The sequence below is a fragment of the Myotis nattereri genome (genome assembly GCF_964212035.1).
Source record: "Myotis nattereri genome assembly, chromosome: X".
Lineage (NCBI taxonomy): Eukaryota > Metazoa > Chordata > Mammalia > Chiroptera > Vespertilionidae > Myotis > Myotis nattereri.
Window position 1 is genome coordinate 42,929,023 of NC_138078.1, and position 19,775 is coordinate 42,948,797.

General features: G+C 42.3%; 1 protein-coding gene across 1 annotated transcript in view; it reads right to left on the reverse strand.

Moving 5' to 3' along the window:
* The window catches only part of VSIG4 (V-set and immunoglobulin domain containing 4), a 36,972-nt gene extending 28,015 nt beyond the window's left edge, over positions 1–8,957 (reverse strand). The window contains 3 exon segments of the mRNA XM_081080816.1: positions 3,465–3,746; positions 4,449–4,805; positions 8,770–8,957. Coding sequence (XP_080936942.1) covers positions 3,465–3,746; positions 4,449–4,805; positions 8,770–8,827 — 697 coding nt within the window. The 5' untranslated portion in view covers positions 8,828–8,957.
* Positions 8,958–19,775: the final 10,818 nt, after the last annotated feature.

Here is a 19,775-nt window from a genome sequence, read left to right on the forward strand (position 1 = left end):
TGGAGAAATGGGAACCCACATGCACTGTTGGTGGGAATGCAGATTGGTTTAGCGGCTATGGAGAATATGGAGGTTCCTCAAAAAACTAAAAATAGAACTGTCTTATGACCCAGCAATTCCATCTCTGGCTATAGAGCCAAAGAAACCCAAAACATTAATTTGAAAGTATACATGCACCTCTATATTCACTGCAGCATTACTTGAAATAGCCAATATAAGTCAGAGAAAGACAAATACCATATGATTTCACTTATATGTGGAATTTAAATAACTAAATAAATGAACAAATAATATGGAAATAGACTTATAGATACAGAGAACAGACTGATAGTTGTCAGAGCGGGGGGAAGGTTTGGTGGGCTCAGTAACGGATTAAGAAGTACTAATTGGTAGATACAAAATAGTCATGGGGATGTGAAGTACAAAATGGGGAATATAATCAATAATATCATAATAACTATGTGTGGTGCTAGGTGGGCACTTGAAACATTTAGTATATGATCATTTATCCACTATGCAGTTTTAACTAATACAAAATAATATTGAATGTAAAAAAAGCATATATATATATATATATATATATATATATATATATATATATATATATATATTAGTGGCCAGGTGCACGACATTTGTGCATGGGGAGGGGGGATATCCCTCAGCCAAGCCTGCACCCTCTATCTGGGACCCTTTGAAAGATGTCCTACTGCCAGTTTACAGGGATGGGGCCTAAACCGGCAGTCGGACATCCCTCACAATCCGGGACTGCTGGCTCCTAACCACTCACCTGCCTCCCTGCCTGCCTGATTGCCCCTAACTGCTCTGCCTGCCAGCCTGTTCACCCCCAAATGCCCCCCCCCAACAGCCTGATCACCCGCAACTGCCCCCCATGCTGGCCTTCTCGCCCCCACCTTCCCTCGCCACTGGCCTGCTCACCCCCAACTGCCCCCTGCTGGCCTGCTCACTCCAAATTGCCCCCCCCACTGTCCTGATCACCTCCAACTGACACCCACTGATGGTCTGCTCACCCCCAACTGGCCCCCCTGCTGGTCTGCTTACCCCCATGGGGGTGTGGCCAGCCTGGGTGAGGGGCTGAGGGCCCTTTTCAGGCTGGCCACGGTCCCCGGTGACCCAAGTTCCCAGCTCCTCCTTTTTTTCTTTTTCTTTTTTTTTTTCAGTGCCTCCTTGAGCGGAGGCCACAGCCAGCTGGAAGCAGGTATCTGGGATTTATTTATCTTCTATAATTGAAACTTTGTAGACTTGAGCAGAGCCCAGGGCCAGCCAAGGCAGGCGGGAAGCTTGGCTTCCTCCATCGCCAGGAGCAACCCAAGCCTCCTGCTTGCTCCAGCTCCGTGGCTGCTGCCATCTTAGTTGGGTTAATTTGCATACTTGCTCCTGATTGGCTGGTGGGCATGGCTTGTGGGTGTAGTAGAGTGGTGGAGTGATGATTAATTTGCATCTTTCTCTTTTATTAGTGTAGATATATATTATTTACATATATATACTAGGCTTACATACATATGTTAGGCATATATATACACACATAGTAGGATTAGGTCAAGAATAATGGATGGAACAGTGGGTTGGAGTTGCTGAAATGAAGACCTCAAGTAGAGAGTTTGCTGTGGAGAGAAGAATGACACATCTTACTTTAATCCAAGAGGTAATGGGTACAGAAAAGTTAAGGCAGAGAAGGTGGTTGAAAAAATTCACCTTGATCTTCTTAGATAAGGAGAAGATGAATAACTGATATTAGGAATAGGACAAAAATGAGCAAATTTATTGGCATACAGCATGGGTACAATAATTGGATGTCACAGAGCATAAAACAAACATGGGGTAATGCTTATCTGTATTCTTTTGTGAGTAGAGCTCAGTAGTCCAAGAGCATGAGCAAAGACATGGTCTATTCCAGAACTGAGAAACAGCACAGTGGTTGAGGGAGAGGGATGAGGGGCTGAGAGCTAAACAAGGCAGATATGAAACAGGGGAACAGATTCACGGGACAAGGTTTAAGTAGAGAAGGAGGCAGGTAAAAAAAAATATTGAAGTGAAAGAAGCTTGGATCAGTGAGCAGAAAAGTTGGAAGGTTCAGAGTAATTCCTCTGAGCCTCAGTTTCTTTATCTGTCAGTAAAGGAAATCATGAGCATTGCTTTATTGCTTGTAAGCATGGACTATGATAAGAAATATACAGATTGATTGGTTGTGATCAAGTTCCTAACCAGATGGGTTAGGAACTAACTTACAGAAAGGTGAAAATTTCAACTTGTTTCTCTTTAAATTACACAGTCTTGGACTTTCTGGACATTCCCTGCTCTCTCTGCTTGACCAGATTGTAAAATCTCAGAGAACTGGGCCAGTATACATATAATTATCTCAGAGTAAGACAACACTTGTTTCCTCCAAAATTAATAGACCAAAACCTACAGCATGCACATTGTTATTACAACTCAACTTGGAAAACAAATCCTTTCAGTCAAACACAGGAGTCTCAAACTAACATCAGTCTCCTAACACAATTGGTGAGAGCAAGTTTGATGACATTCCTTATATAGAGCTATCCTCAGAGGATAGTGATTTTTAGGAGGTTCTGATGACAATTCCCTAAAAACATTTTGTTCCCAAAATGTTTTGAGCAATGGCAGGCTTGTGGGAAAACACATCTTCCCTTCCAAAGAAATCTCTTGGAAGGCAGCAAGACTCATTTAGATATATCATTGCTGAGCTGTTCATTTAAACCCCTGTCTAATATATATATATATATATATATATATATATATATATATATATATATATATATATATATTCAGAGAGGAAGTGAGAGGGAGAGGGAGATAGAAACATCAATGATGAGAGGGGATATCCACATATCATTGAGAGAGAATCATTGACTGGCTGTCTCCTGCATGCCCCCTACTGGGGATCAAGCCCACATCCCAGGCATGTGCCCTTGACTGGAATCAAACCCGGGACCCTTCAGTCCATAGGTCAACGTTCTATCCACTGAGCCAAACCAACTAGGGCCCTACAGTCTTTATGTACACAGTTTGTAGTATTCCCAGGATAATGTTGTAAGAAATAGCCAGACCTTGATTAACCAGAGTTAGTCTTCATTGACACCTGAACTAGAACTTATAGTTGGCTTTAGGAAAAGGGAGGAAAATTGAAAGAAACTACGTATCTAGTAAATGTCACATTCCCCTTTACCATCTTTATTTAACCTACAGCAGGACAAGTATTATCTCCTGCCCTATTTCCCCCAGTCCAAAATTTTTCTTTCTTTGTGGTCTTACAACCCAATACCGCTCCAGCCCCCCGCCCTCACACACACACACACACACACACACACACACACACACACACACACACATCAATCTTTCTTCTCTGGAATAGACATTCTACTGAGGTGTATCTAGAATCAGGTTGTCCATGGATATGCTCACCAGGAGAGAGGGTTGCTCACCTTTGACCACAAACTTCACAATGTTGCTGCATTGCTCAGAGCCTACCCGGCCCTTAGCAGTACAGAAATAGGAGCCTGAATCAGCCAACACTGCAGCCTTGAAAAGTAAGGTACTCAAGGATGCTACTTTGATGGGTTCTGAGTTGTTAGTCTGTTCCTTGTACCAAACATAACTGATGGGAGGAGAACCCTGAGCCTGGCATTGAAGGCTAATACTCATTCCCTGGACCACTGTGAAGCCATAGCCATTGCCAGTTGTCACTGTGGGCTTGGAAACAGGGACTGCAAAGGGAAGACAAGAGAAGAGGCTCTGGTAAGTTACAAGAATATGGGACACAAAACTGAAACATATTTTCAGGGTATAGGGATATGTACATATCTGCAAAGGGAACTAAAAGGGGGTCCTGACTTTGGAAGAAAGAAGCAAACAGGACAATGTAAATAAAAATACCTTCCTTTAGAAGATTAGGCACTGTTTTGCATTATCTGGGTTTTGGACTACCTGGAGTTAAAAATCAACTGACTGTAAAAAGATAATATAGCTTTTTTTTAAGCTCTAGAAGTTTTGGGATTATTTAGCCTTTGAATTACAGGAGATATTTGTAAAATTATCAAGTCAACAAAACTCATCTTAGCTGACCCTTGCATCCCTGTCCCCAGAGCTTCTCTGTCAACATCAATTCAATATCCAATATCCTGATAAGATATCCTCATTTTTATGAGTTTTAAGACCCAGAGCCCAAAGAGGACAACAAAGCTATGGATGCAAAACTTTTTATGACACTCAAGGGGTAGAGATTTGAACACCAAGAACCCTTCCTAACATTTTTAAAATTATGCCATGAAAGTATTCCTGTGGAAACTTTGCCTGTACACTCCCTCTGGTTAGAACAAATGTCTCTGGGTTTCTCAGGGTTTCCTAGGATTATAGTCCTCTATTGAGTCGTTGTCTATCAGTACTTTCCTACCCCCTCAGTGACTCACGTTTCTGGACGCGAAGCTCAATGATCTTATCTCTCACCACTTGGTTGCCATTAGGAGTCTGCCAAGTGACTTCACAAGTGTAGTGGCTCCGGTCATCCATCTCCAGGGTCTTTAGTTGGAGGGACACATCTCCTAGAACCTCACGGTTAATGTGCAGGCGGCCCCGGTACTTTGCTTGCTGGATATGATCTCCAGAGGAGTCACGTAGGAAGATGGTGATTGGGGTTGAGTCACGTCGTACCAGCCACTTTACCAAGACTTGAGTGTAGCCTTTCAGAGGAGCAAAGGTGCAAGGAATATTCACATCCCCTTTCCAAGGTCCTGTTACACTCTCAGGTGCTTCAAGGATGGGATGGCCTGAAGATGGGCAACAGAGAAAAAATACAGACATAGATGGCACACCCTCTTGGGAGCTAGGGTGGCTCTTTTCTATTAATCTTCCTCCAGCTGTCCCAAATCTCCCTTCCTTTTTCCTAAAATCATTCTCATACTCCCCTCCTGGGGAACAGAGCATAATTCTGCTCTGAGGACACCTAGAGCAGCTGAAAATGCCTTTGTCTATGCATATGTATGTCTTCCCTCTAACCTTGGGGAAACTGCAAGGCCTGGCTCACATTATCCTCTCTGGGAACTTGCTGGGGATTCTCACATAGATCACTCTGTTCTGTCAAGAACAAGGACAGCCAGTCCCAATTTCCCAGTCCTGGAAGTCATTTTTAGTATTGGGTCAAACATAACTTTTCCACCTCAGAATAGGGTTATGGGACAGAGTTCATAACCAGACTTCTAATAATCTCATGTTATTCCATTTTCACTTTTTTTCTTCCCCTCTCTTTTCTTCCACCCATCCTTTCATCTTTACCCTCTTTGTCCTCCTTCTTTTTAGTGCTCTTTTCTCCTCTTCTTCCTACTTGTTCAGTAGTAGAATAAAGAGAAAGTATATGGTAGGCACAGGGCATCACAGGAAAGGTAACTTTATACTATTTCTCAAATACTTTTATTTACAAAGTGAAGGTAACCTCAATAGCATTGACTTACACATTCCAACAATCCCTGTGGTACTCAGAGAACCTAAAAAAAACATTGAGTAGGAGTGCCTAGTAAATTCAGGAGGGTAGTGAAAGGCTGCATGATGGGTAAGAATAATAACACCAATATAAATCCAAGGTCTGCTCTACCATATATCTGTCTGTGTGACCATGGGTAAATTGCTAAACCTGTCTGAGCTTTATCCATAAAACGTAGGTGATAATAAACCTTACACAGAGGATTACTATGAAGATAAAATGAGCTCATAGGTGTTAAAGCACCTAGAATAGTGGTTGGCATTCAGTAGGTGTTGGATAAATGCCAATCCTGTCCCATGTTTCAAGGGAAACTTCTCATATTGGTCTTGATTCTTATCCTACAGAAATCTTCACTATGTTTTCCCTAAGGTGGATAGATCAATTAGATTGGATCATAGTCAGCTTTAATAATGACCTAAAAGAAAAGTTAAGGCATGAGCAGGCAAGGAAGTCACCCTTCACAACCTGATGGAACTCACCAAATTATGGGCAGGTAATAGGCCATCCCTTGTGTGTAGGGTAGCCAAAAAGCACACAGTAGCCTCTGCTTCCAAAAACAGGGCTGGCATGGAAGTCAATGTGAATTGTTGGCCAAATTAACCAATACTCCTGACTTTCCTGGAAGATTGGTTAGGGAAAATCTATTTCAGGAAAGCCTCAACACTTGAGTGGATGCTCTACACATTATGGAGCCATGAAAACCACCAAATGGTTAGGTACTTAGTACAACAGGTCTTGGGAGACCAGGTAAGATAGTGTTTTAAAGATTTCTAGAACTGCATACATCTAAGGGCTTTTATAAACCACTTAGTCACATTCCCTCATGGTACATATGGGCAAGGCTGAGGCTCAGAGAGAGAAAGATAATTATCCGAAGTGACACAGATAGCAGGAACAGATCTTGGCCTCAAGGCCTAGAATAAAGGCTTTCAGAAGCTACTGCCTTCTTACCTTCTTAACTTATTAAACTTATTAAGGGGTTTCTGGCTTCAGTTGTGGCTAAAGCCAGCAACCCCCTTACCTGGGCCTACTTGGCATGGCTTAAAGGGATGTTATCCTATGATTGGATAATATCCCCTGACTGCCTGGAAAAGAATTCTCCCATCTGTTGGCTACTTTCTAAAAATATTTTCCTAGAACTTTAGAGCCTTGTTCTTTTCCTTTGGGAAAGAATTGAATTGTATTCAAATATTAGCTCCCTTCAAGAGAAATACCAAGGATGAGCATTGACTCAAGAGGCTTGTTGGAAAAGGGTTTAACTTTAGAAAGAGGGAAGAATACGGGGCCCATTCTAGTCCAGGACCTGGACTTAGGGAAAAAAAGTCTGGCGCCTGTGTAATGGCCTTAAAGAAAGGAAAGACCTAGTTTTCTGGATGTGGACCCCTTTAGAGAACTCAGTATGGATCCCTTTTTGAATCTTGTTCCTCCTACCATTACACAGACGGTGAGATCTTCCCATAACCCCACATTCCTATGTCTGGCCACTCTTCCTTTTTTGTGTTGCCTCCTAGATAGAGTATTAACTTAGATAATAAATGTTTATAAAATTTTATAATGTTCATAAAATTCAAATATTATTATTTACTTTTATTATAATTATTTCAACATGTGTCTTAAGCTTAATAGCTGATTCAGGCCTCTAGAGGCTTTTCAGAAGTGAAACCAAATAGTCCTAAAGAGCTGTCCAGTTGGCAGGGTCCTTTGAGGCCAGCTAACATGATCCCCTCACTGTACAAATGAGCTGGGTATGCTAAGATCCAGGGAGAGAAAGGCATTATTGGCCATTCAGTATGTCCTGAATCTCAGGTCTTATACTGTAAAACCCTACACTCAAATGAAAGCCCTGCTCCAAGGTTTGGAGGACCTCAGAGTCTGGGGATGACACAATAAACATATGAGCTCTCATGTGCATGCCCACACATGATTTAAATTTAACTTTTAAAAAATGTTTCCATGAGCCCCAGCCCTGCCTTTATAAGTTCCACCTCAAACCAACACATTTGAAGAAAGGTAGGGAAGTGCACTGTAAAAGGTGTTAGAAAATGAAAATATTGTAGTTCTAGAAAGAACACTATTTATAGGAACATTAATTCTGCCACCAATGCTTTTCCCTTTTAGGTGACTTAATTCTAGCTTGAAGTTCTAGAATTTGATGGATCATAGAGCCCCAGGATAAGATAGCCTTAACTGAGTCAGCTATGGTAAGCTGGATTCTTTCTGACCGTACAAAGGACACAAAGCTAATACCATCCAACCTTTATATCTAAGAATATGAAAGAAGCAGGGGTGCAGCAGGAACCCCTTTGACCTACCATAGGTTGCATTTAGTTATTACTCAGTCTTATTTTCTTAACAGACTATCTCAATTCTCATGGATATAAAGATGGAAGAAGACCCAAGGAAATAATGCTACTATGCTATGGTCAGACCTCTTTAGGAATATGTGTCCAACATTAATTTCCCATTATTACCCCAGACAATCTTGGCCATGTTGACAGGGAAGTGAGTTACCCAAGAAGGTGGTAAGAAACTAAGTTCTGTGAAGACAAGTTGAAGGATGTGGGGCTGTTTAGCTTGAATAAGAGATGGGTCAAGGGGACATGATGTTCATTCTCATAAATGTTAAGGGCTGTCACAGTATAGAGGAAGCAGATATGATCTGTGTGTATCCAAGAAACAGTGCTGGGACATTTGGAGAGAAGTCACAGGGAAGTGGATTTAGTTTAATATCAGGAATAACTTTCTAACAGTTGGAGATTCCCCTGAATAAACAAGATGGCCTGGAAAAGTAGTGAACTAGCAGTCACTGGAAGTATGTGAACAGATAACAGTGAAGGATGACTCAAGATTACTTTTAAGGTCCTATCTAGCTCTTCAACAACATTCCTTCTTTGGGAGATATGTGTATTAACAGGGATCAAAGCCTGAAGTTATAATGGTAGAATTTCAGTTGAAAGACAGCAGACGGTGGAGGGATTTGGGAAGCATTAGGTACCTTCTGAATGTCCCAGAGATAAAAACAAGAACCATAAAAGTATGTGGATACTTTCCATTTCTTTACCTCCTGGATCCTTCACCAGCCTTCAACTACCTCCCTCTCTTCTTACCAAAGCTGAGAGAGTCTGCAGTACTGGCTGAGAAACTCCTGCTCAGCAGAAATAGTCTTTCCTCAGTTGGCATTCAATGCTACCGCCCACACCCCAGTCTTTTGCCCATGCCAGCAGTAGCATCCAGGCCACAATTTTCTGCCTTACCATAGGTGACCATCATTAGGTGGCCCAGGAACAGCAGACCCAGCAAGAGCCCCATCATAGCCAGAGCCACTTCTGTCCTTTCTTCCTGCCTCCTGCTGTCAAAGAGGCTCGAACTCCTGATGGCTGCCAGTATCTGTGCCTGCTCACTTCCCTTCCTTCCCTATATCTCTCACTTGACTCCCAGTCCCATCTCACATTTCCCTTCCTTCCCTATTTCAGCACAAGTCACATGAGCATTACCCTCCCTTCCTTGCCTGGGGTTGGAGGTTTGATGGTGAGTGAAGCAATTTCTCTCCCTGCTAGGGTATTGACTTGACTTCTGTGGAGCCAGTAGGGCTCTCTGGCCTTAAAGTTCCCAGGATGTGTTTATTCTGGGTTTCCGACACAAAAAATATAGATTGAGGGTGACCTTTGGGATAAGTCTGCTTCCTTCAGTATTGGAGTATTTACCTTTCTGGTGGGCCTAGGGAAAAGAGATCAACTTTGCTGGCTGGTGCAATATTCAGCCTCATGATGTTAACTCCTGCTTGCTCAGCTAGATAAGGATATCATGGAGGAATATACCCCTATATCTAATACAGTTTACATTCAATATTATTTTGTATTATTTTCAGGTGTACAGCATAATGGTTAGACAGTCATATGCTTTAAAAGTGCTCCCCTGATATTCCCAGTATTCACTTCATACCATATATAGTTATTACATTATTATTGACTATACTAGAGGCCCAGTGCATGAAATTCATGCACTGGGGGGGAGGTATTGTCCCTCAGCCCAGCCTGCACCCTCTCCAATCTGGGACTGCTGGCTCCTAACCACTCGCCTGACTGCCTGCCTGATTGCCCCTAACCACTTCTGCCTGCCAGCCTGATTGATGCCTAACTGCTCCCCTGCCAGCCTAATCGCACCCAACTGACCTCCCCTGCTGGCCTGTTTGTCCCCAACTGCCTCCCCTGACAGCCCAGTCGCCCCCAACTGCCCTCCCTGATGGCCTGATCACCCACAACTGCCCTCCCTTGCCAGCCAGCTTGTGGTGGTCATCTTGTGACGACATGGGGGCGGCCATCTTGTGATGACATGAGGATGTCGCATGAGGGCGCGAGGGCCATCTAGGCTTTTATTAGTATAGATTCCCTCTGATGTAATTTTCATCTCTGTGACTATTTTGTCACTCCAATTTATGCTTTTTAATCAATTTTTTCACCCAGCCCCTCAGCCTTCCTCCCCTCTGGCAACCACCAGTTTGTTCTCTGTATCTATGAGTCTGTTTTGTTTGCTTGGTTATTTTGTTCTTTTGATTCCACAAATAAGTGAAATCATATTTGTCTTTCTCTGACTAAATTATTTTACTTAGCACAATACCCTTTATGAACCACTTTCTCTTACAGTTTCATCTCTTTGGTGGGAAAGGTTCCAATAGTACTCATAAGGGATCTTTTATTTATTTTTAAGGGAAAATTAAGTCAATTGGATTGAGTTTTTCAACGACTTTCCATTAATACAGATCCCTGACTGCAAGAGAATGACATTAAGCCTCCCAGGAAGCTTAATTGTTTCTCTACAGGCTCCAGAGTTACTGTAAGTCCACCAGCACTCTACATCTAGGTTTGGCACTGCCCACAGTCTACGAAGCTTCAAAAATAAACCATGTCAAAAGGAGGAATTCATTCAACAAATTCATACTGACTTCTAAGTAACATATAATCTTACCTTTCTTTTTAATTAGAGGAATAACAGACATCTTGATTGGAGGATGGATGTGCTTTGCAATAAGGTGGAGTAAGACTCCACAGGGAAACATTATCTCTTTCATATGCTTGCCAAGGGGTGATTATATACACATGATTGGGGGCTCTGCAAGGGCTAAGAGGAGGCTCCAGGATTTTAAGCCTTGACATTATCACATGGAATTCTGTCAGTCCCCTCTGATTCCCAGATTCAATCACCCTTGTCTAATTGTCCCTTGCTTTTTGGTTACTTCCTTCAGTTCACCTCTCTGGATCTTCTAGTCATTCTTCTTGAGTCCTTGCTCATGGAACCTTGAACTTTGTAATTTCCAACCAATACCTTACACCACTACCACCATATATCTACACACACACACACACACACACACACACACACACACACACACGCTCATGCCCCCCTCCTCCCCCCCACACACACTTTTCCCTCTACATCAGGGATAGGGAACATCTGTCCCATGGGCCATATAAGGCCCAGAAAATTATTTGGTCTGGTCCTGCAAAGGCATTAGGAGTGAATTAATTAAATGTTTGACCAAATATAGCAGGCTAATTTTTAAGTTGATAATTTTGTATGACCCACGAATGATGTTATAAATATCCAAATGGCCCTTGGGGTAAAAAAGATTCCCCACCCCTGCTCTACATGATGAAGATCTGAAGGCCCATGCCCCATTAGATTGATCTCAGTTTTGCACTGGCCTGGTGGATTTGTATGTTTAAAACTACCCTCTGGCCTCTTGTTAGAACCTCCTAGATCTGAAGATAAATAAATATACAGGGGAGCATGTATAGCATTCTTCTGGCAAAGACTTCCAGTCCTACAATGGGCTTCCTGTTGAGCAAGAAGAGCACTGAAGGGGAAGTCAGGAAGCACAGAGATAGACCTGGTTCTGCATTTACTTCATTCTGAGACTTTGGCCAAGTTAAGTCTCCCTGAACCTCAGCTTCCCTAATTTTAACATGAGCACTATTAGACTTGATGTTTGTATCTCTTCAGATATTTTAAAATCAAACTATACATATAATAACAACTATAGCAATCACAGCTAATATTTTTATTATTTGTTTAAACATATATGGAACACTTTTTATGTACCAGGCATGGGACAAAGACACTGGGCACAACAATGATTAAGACAAACTCCTTCAAGGAGCTCACTGTCTAATACTAAAGTATTGATTAAACCAAGGCTCAGAGTGGTAAATGACTTACCTAGTGAGATAGGACTAGCTAGATACTTGGAAATGGGGGACTAGACCTGGAGAGAGGGCAGGGTACAACTAACTCATCATAAGTAAACTACTTTGATTGAAGAGCAAGGCTACATACAGAAACATATTATAAAATCTGCTGGCAAAAATGTTAAAATAGTTTCCAATTTTTACCATGATTGAATTCCTGTCTTGCAATCAATTAAGCCACTACTTGAGGGCATTTCCACATTTGCCCCCAAAGGCTTGGGACACGCCACTGGTCCGCTGAAACACAATAACTGAAAGTATTTTGAAATTCAGGTCTAGCATTCAGAATCATACTGAAATTCTTTAATTAAATCCATTAATTTTAATTGTATAGCATATTTATGATACTTCTACATGTAGAAGCTTGGAAAATAATTCTCCTCTAACCCTCATTCAGAGGAATCTAATAAGTTATAGTTATCACAGAAATTAGAGAATTTGTTACTTTCCATATATACATGTATTTGGATTATGCAATGGGGAAGATTTTCCTTAGAAATATTTTGTAAGTAATCTAAATGCTATGCAGATATATACAAAGACATCAGATTTAGATTCTTGTGTACTCCCAACCAATGTACAATAGCTAATTACAGACATGACCCATGTTAAGGCAATTTCTTTTATGATCATTAAAGGAAGGGGTAGAGTTTATGAAGAACTGTCCATTTCAGCTCTGACCACCTTTTTTTTGGGAGGGGGTTGTTTTTTTAGTTCCTGAATATATATATACACTAGAGGACCAGTGCACAATAATTTGTGCACTCAGGGGGGTCCCTCAGCCTGGCCTATGCCCTCTTGCAGTCTGGGACCCCTCGGAGGATGTCCACCTGCTGGCTTAGGCCTGCTCCCTGGGGAATCGGGCCAAGCTGGCAGTCAGACATCCCTCTGGCAGCCCGGCAGCCCGGCAGCCCTCGGGGGATGTCCACTTACCAGCAGGGAGCAGACCTAAGCTGCAGTCAGACAACCTTAGTGCTGCTGAGGAGGCGGGAGAGGCTCCAGCCACCACTGCTGTGCTGGCAGCAGTCAGCCTGGCTTGTGGCTGAGCAGAGCTCCCCCTGTGGGATCGCACTGACCACCAGGGGGCAGCTCCTGCATTGAGTGTCTGCCCCCTGGTGGTCAGTGTGTGTCATAGTGACCAGTCATTCCCAGTCGTTCTGCTGTTAGGGTCAGTTTGCATACTACCCTTTTATTATATAGGATAGAGGCCTGGTGCATGGGTGGGGGCCGGCTGGTTTGCCCTGAAGGGTGTCCCCGATCAGGGTGGGGGTCCCGCTGGGGTGCTTGGCCAGCCTGGGTGAGGGGCTGATGGCTGTTTGCAGCTGGTCACACCCCCTTCAGCCTGGGGGTCCCCACTGGGGTTCCTGGACAGTCTGGGTGAGGGGCTGAGGGCTGTTTGCAGGCTGGTCACACCCCTTTCAGGGTCGGGGTTTCCACTGGGATGTCTGGCCAGCCTGGGTGAGGGGCTGATGGCTGTTTGCAGGCTGGTCACACCCCCTTCAGGGTGGGGAGTCCCCACTGGGATGCCTGGCCAGTCTGAGTGAGGGGCTGAGGGCGGTTTTCAGGCTGGCCAAGCCCCCTGGTGATGGAAGCTCCCAGCCTGTCCTTTTTTTCTTTTTTTTTTTAATTCTGGGATTTATTTACCTTCTATAATTGAAACTTTGTAGCCTTGAGTGGAGCTCAGAGCTGGCCAGGGTGGGCGGGAAGCTTGGCTTCCTCCATCACTGGAGCAAACCAAGCCTCTTGCTTGCTCCAGCTCTGTGGCTACCAGCCGCCATATTGGCTGGGTTAATTTGCATATAGTTGCTCTGATTAGCTGGTGGGCATGGCTTAAGGCATAGCAAAGGTATGGTCAATTTGCATGTTTGTCTCTTATATATATATAATAATAATTATATATATATATATATATATATATATATATATATATATATATATATAATTATTATTATAGATATCTCCCTTCGCCCCTTTATCCCCCTCCTCCAAGCCCCCACCCCCTAGGTCTTCATCCCCCTATTGCTCATGTCCATGGACTATGCATAAATATACACGTTCTTTGGTTTATCTGTTCTCATCCTCCCATCCCCACATCAAGGTATGTCAGTCTGTTGTATGCTTCCATGCTTCAGGTCTTATTTTGTTGGTCAATTCATTATGTTCATTAGATTACACAAATAGGTGAGATCATGTGATATTTGTCTTTGTCAGATTGGCTTATTTCACTTAGCATGATATTCTCCATGTCCATCCGGCTGTCCCAAAGGGTAAGAGATCTCTCTTTTTTCAGCTACTAGTATTCCATTGTGCAAATGTCCCACAGCTTTTTTATCCATTCATCTACTGAATGACCATCTGTTTTTCCCCCTTTTTTTGAAAATGAAGTGTATTTTATTTTTTATTGATTAAGTTATTACATATGTGTTATCTCCACATTACCCTCTATCGCCCCCACTCCTGTCCTCACCCCCTGTTGTCTGTGCCCATTGATTAGGCCTAAATGCTTGCATATAATTCCTTTGATTGATCTCTCGCCCTTTACCCCACACTCCCGTACCTTCCCTCTGAGTTTTGATAGCCTGATCGATGCTTCTCTGTCTCTGGATCTGTTTTAGTTCCTCAGTTTATGTTGTTCATTATATTCCATAAATGAGTGAGATCATGTGGTATTTTTCTTTCTCTGACTGGCTTATTTCACTTAGCATAATGCTCTCCAGTTCCACCCATGCTATAGCAAATGGTAAGAACTCCTTTTTTACTGCAGCATAGTATTCCATTGTGTAGATGTACCACAGTTTTTTAATCCACTTATCTACTGATAGGCACTCAGGCTGTTTCCAAATGTTAGCTATGGTGAATTATGCTCCTATGAACATAGGGGTGCATATATCCTTCCTAATTGGTGTTTCTGTTTTCTTGGGATATATTCCTAGAAGTGGGATCACGGGGTCAAATGGGAGTTCCCCATTTTTAGTTTTTGAGGAAACTCCATACTGTTCTCCACAGTGGCTGCACCAGTCTGCATTCCAACCAGCAGTGTATGAGAGTTCTTTTTCTCCACATCCTCGCCAGCACTTGCCATTTGTTGATTTGTTGATGATAGCCATTCTGACAGGTGTGAGATGGTACTGCATTGTCGTTTTGATTTGCATCTCTTGGATGATTAGTGACTTTGACCATGTTTTCATGTGTCTCTTGGTGTTTCTTCTGTCTTCTTTTGAAAAGTATCTATTTAGGTCTGTAGCCCTTTTTTTGATTGGGATGTTTATCTTCCTTTTGTTAAGTTGTATGAGTTCCCTATAAATATTGGAGATTAAACCCTTATTGGTGATAACATTTGCAAATATGTTCTCCCATGCAGTGGGCTTTCTTGTTGTTTTGTGGATGGTTTCCTTTGCTGTGCTAAAGCTTTTTATTTTGATGTAGTTCCATTTATTTATTTTCTCTTTAGTTTCCATTGCCCTAGGAGCAGTGTCAGTGAAGAAATTGCTTTGGCATATATCTGAGATTTTGCTGCCTGTGGATTCCTCTAGCATTTTTATGGTTGCCCATCTTATGTTTAAGTCCTTTTTCCATTTTGAGTTTATTTTTGTGTCTGGTGTAAGTAGGTGGTCTAGTTTCATTTTTTTTTTGCATGTATCTGACCAGTTTTCCCAACACCACTTATTGAAGGGGCTTTCTTGACTCCATTGTATGTTCATGCCTCCTTTGTCGAATATTAATTGAGCATAATGTTTTGGGTCAATTTCTGGGTTCTCTATTCTATTCCATTGGTCTATATGTCTGTTCTTGTGCAAGTACCAGGTAGTTTTGAGAATAGTGGCTTTTTAATATAGCTTGATATCTGGTACTGAGATCCCAACTACTTTGGTCTTTCTTCTCAGGATTGCTGCAGCTATTCGGGGTCTTTTATTATTCCAGATGAATTTTTGGAAAGTTTTTTTTTAGGTCTGTGAAATATGCCGTTGGTCTTTTAATGGGGAGTGCATTGAATCTATAGATTGCTTTGAGTAGTATGGATATCTTGATGATGTTGATTCTACCAATCCATGAACACAATATGTTCTTCCATTTGTTTATGTCTTACTCTAGTCTATCTCCTTTTTCAGTGTCCTGTAGTTTTCCACATATAGGTCTTTTACTTCCATAGTTAAGTTTATTCCTAGGTATCTTAATTATTTTGGTGCAATGGTAAATGGGATTGCTTTTTAGTCTCTCTTTCTGCAAGTTCATTATTGGTGTATAGAAATGCCATAGATTTCTTGGCATTAATTTTGTATCCTGCTACATTGCCGAATTTATTTATTAAGTCTAATAATGTTTTGATGGGGTCTTTAGGGTTTTCTATGTACAATATCATGTCATCTGTGAGTAAAGACAACTTTACTTCTTCTTTTCCAATTTGGATGCCTTTTATTTCTTTGTCTTGTCTGATTGCAATGGGTACTACTTCTAGTACTATGTTGAACAGGAGTGGTGAGAGTGGGCCCATGTGTTTTAATGATACCCTTTGTGATGAGGTTATTTCAGTAGGCATGATGTCTATTTCATTGACAAAAATCAGTGAATAATTATAAAACAAGTTGTTTTATAATGTGAAAACCATAACTCTCTAGTAATGTAAGTAGTGAATTGCTCAAAAAACTACTGGCCTTAATGTTGCTACTGAGAATGAGGGAAATTCATGGGTCATTTATTGCTCTGAGAATCAAATTTGATGTATAGGTCATTGATAAGAATTTCTGACAATATCCAAAAACACTGATTAAATGAATTCTTAAATCCTATCAGTTGCTCACTTCAAGCACTTCTTCACTTTGCTGTGGAGGATTTTTATTTTTTTCTTTTTGCTAATCCTCACCCAGGGAAAATTTTTTCCATTGATGTTTTTAGAGAGAGTGGAAGAGGAGAGCGGGGAGAGAGAGAGAGAGAGAGAGAGAGAGAGAGAGAGAGAGAGAGAAATGTGAGAGAGAAATGTGAGAGAGAAATGTGAGAGAGACACATTAATTGATTGCTTCCCACATGCACCCTGACCAGGGACAGGATTGAACCTGCAAACCAGTTTTGTGCCCTTGACCAGAAATCGAACCTGCAACCCTTTGGTGTGTGCCAAGGCTCTAAGCACTGAGGAAAACCGGCCAAGGCCAATATTTCCTTTTTTTTTTCAGGGTATTCTGGGTGGATATTTTTTAGATGAGGAGGTTCCTATACCTTCACATACCTTATTACTTGAGTAATCTGGATCTACTTCACACAAATAGACAGCGATGGACCCATTGGTGCTCCTTATACATACTGTGATGGAGTGTTCTCTGGCAACTGAAAGGTCCAGTCTGAGTTCTGCTGGAACTTTAACTGCAATAACAATCTTTTCATGGAAGGCTTTAATGCTATGAATATCTTGATATGTCATATATGTTTGTATTTTATTTTATTTGTCACCTGTTAACACAAAACTGTGGAGCACAACCTTTAACTTATTCAGAGCATCCTCCATTGCTGATTAGTCAGAAAGTTCCTCCAGCAGTTTTTTGCTGTTGAAGCACTGCTCCAGAATTGCTAAGATTAGACCCTATCCATCAAATATGATCCTTAGATTTAAAAAAACACACACACATGTCAATTCTACTTAAGACATTGGTGATTTCATACAGGCTTCATTTTCATACTCTCATTTTTGTTGTAATATTATTTACATCAAAAATACCCCCAGTGAGGTTGAAGCAGCCCGGTGAGGTTGAAACGGCCCCGGTGAGGCCGGGAGAGCCCCGGTGAGGTTGAAACGGCCCCGGTGAGGTAGGGACAGCCCTGGTGAGGTTGAAACTGCCCCGGTGAGGTAGGGACGGCCCCAGTGGGGTTGAAACGGCCCCGCTGAGGTTGAAACGGCCCCGGTGTGGTCGGGACAGTCCTGGTTAGGTTGAAGCGGCCCTGGTGAGGTCGAGACGGCCCCGGTGAGGTTGAAACGGCCCCGGTGAGGTCAGCATGGCCCCGGTGAGGTTGAAACAGCCCTGGTGAGGTTGAAACGGCCCCGATGAGGTCGGGACGGCCCCAGTGAGGCTGAAACAGCCTTGGTGAGGTCAGGACGGCCCCGGTGAGGTTGAAATGGCGCCAGTGAAGCTGAAATGGCCCCGGTGAAGCTGAAATGGCTTCGGTGAGGTCGGGACGGCCCCGGTGAGGTTGAAACGACCCTGGCGTGGTCAGGACGGTCCTGGTTAGGTTGCAACGGCCCCGGTGAGGTCGGGACAGCCCCGGTGAGGTTGAAACGGCCCCGGTGAGGTAGGGACGGCCCAGTGAGGTTAAAACAGCTCCGGTGAGGCTGAAGCGACCCCAGTGAGGTTGGGACAGATAATGGGGAACAGTATAGACTGATGAACAGGGGTAGATGCAGAGGCAGAGCAACATTGAACAGACTGTCAAACTACAGTGGGAAGCCTGGGGAGGGTTTGGGGGGGATTAAGAGATCAACCAAAAGACTTATATGCATGCATATAAGATTAACCAATGGACACAAGACACCGGGGGGGTAGGGGTCGGGGGAATGTCAAGGGGGGGGGGAAGTAGACATATGTAATACTCTTTGTAATACTTTAAGAAATAAAATTTTTTTTAAAAAAAAAAACAAACAAAAAAACCCCAAAAATACCCCCAGGAACATTGCTGACAAGATCCATAAATTTTTGAGTTAAATAAACCAGTGACAAATGAAAACAAGGTCTCTTCACTTTTAGAGCTTTACTCATGGCAACATATTGCAGAGTAACTTCTAAATTAATCATTTTTTTAATTAAAAATTAATCTTTATTTTTGAAGGCAGCAGGCCCTCCACATTGATGGGATCTCAGCAATGGTTGTGTACCATCTCCTCTGCTGGTCCATCAGCAGGCTGATCAATTTTCTAGCTGGCCGCTGCTGACTCATGCTACCCAACTGGCAGTACCTGAGCCTCACACCCATGAGCTCTCCCACCTTCTCTTGGTCGATTCAGATGCTACCCCCAACACACAGGTTCCCAGAGCCAAACAGTTATGTAACTGGGCTCTAATGCCTGCTCGGAGGTGCACCTGGCAGGGTAATGGACCAACACGCCATTGCACCATAGCCCAGAGAGTTATAACACAGCCTCAAGGAGATACCATTCCCATGATCCTCCTGCATGTACAGTGCTTTACTATTTCTTAATCCTTTAGTCTTCCAGGCACTGTACTGAGCACTTTGTGTAGATTATTTCATTTGATATTTATGACCCCTCAGGTGGCTATTATTGTATTTACTGTTGTGTCTTTTCTGTCACTCTTTACTCCCTTACACTGATTTACTTTTTCTTTGTAGAATTCACCATTACTTGATATAGTGTATATTTACTTGTTTACTTGTTTGTTGTTTGTCTTCCACTCTTGAATGTAAGCCCATGCAAGCAGGAAATTTTGTATTACATGTTAATTGCTATATCCTCCATGCCTAAAACAGTGCCTGACATCTAATAGACACTCAATAATTTTTAAAATGAATTAATTGAATAAATAACCATTTTGCAAGTGAGGATGAGGCCCAATGAGGCTGGTAAATATCATAATAGTGAAATCACTTACCTCTATAGAAGATGCTTAAACAAGATCTAAACCCATATTCATGTGTTTTCGACAAATGATACTGTTAAGCACCACACTATTTTGCTTCCTGCATATCTTTAATGACCACTTACAAAGCATTTCCAACCCTTCTCTGGATGTTGTAAGGGAGAGAGAAGAAATGTTAAACATGATCCCTGATTTAGTGATATTTTAGTATATATAGAGTTAAGATGTACATATATGGACACACCAATGGGCACACACACACACACACACACACACACATTGCACACTTATACTAGGAGGATTATTGAGCTTTAAACGTTGCAATGTGAAAAGACTTCCTAGAACAAACATGTCAAACTCAAAGGCTAACATGGGCCAAATAAACAAGGTTTAAGTTTATGTGGGCTGCAAAAAACAAAAGCTTCAATTTTCATAGAA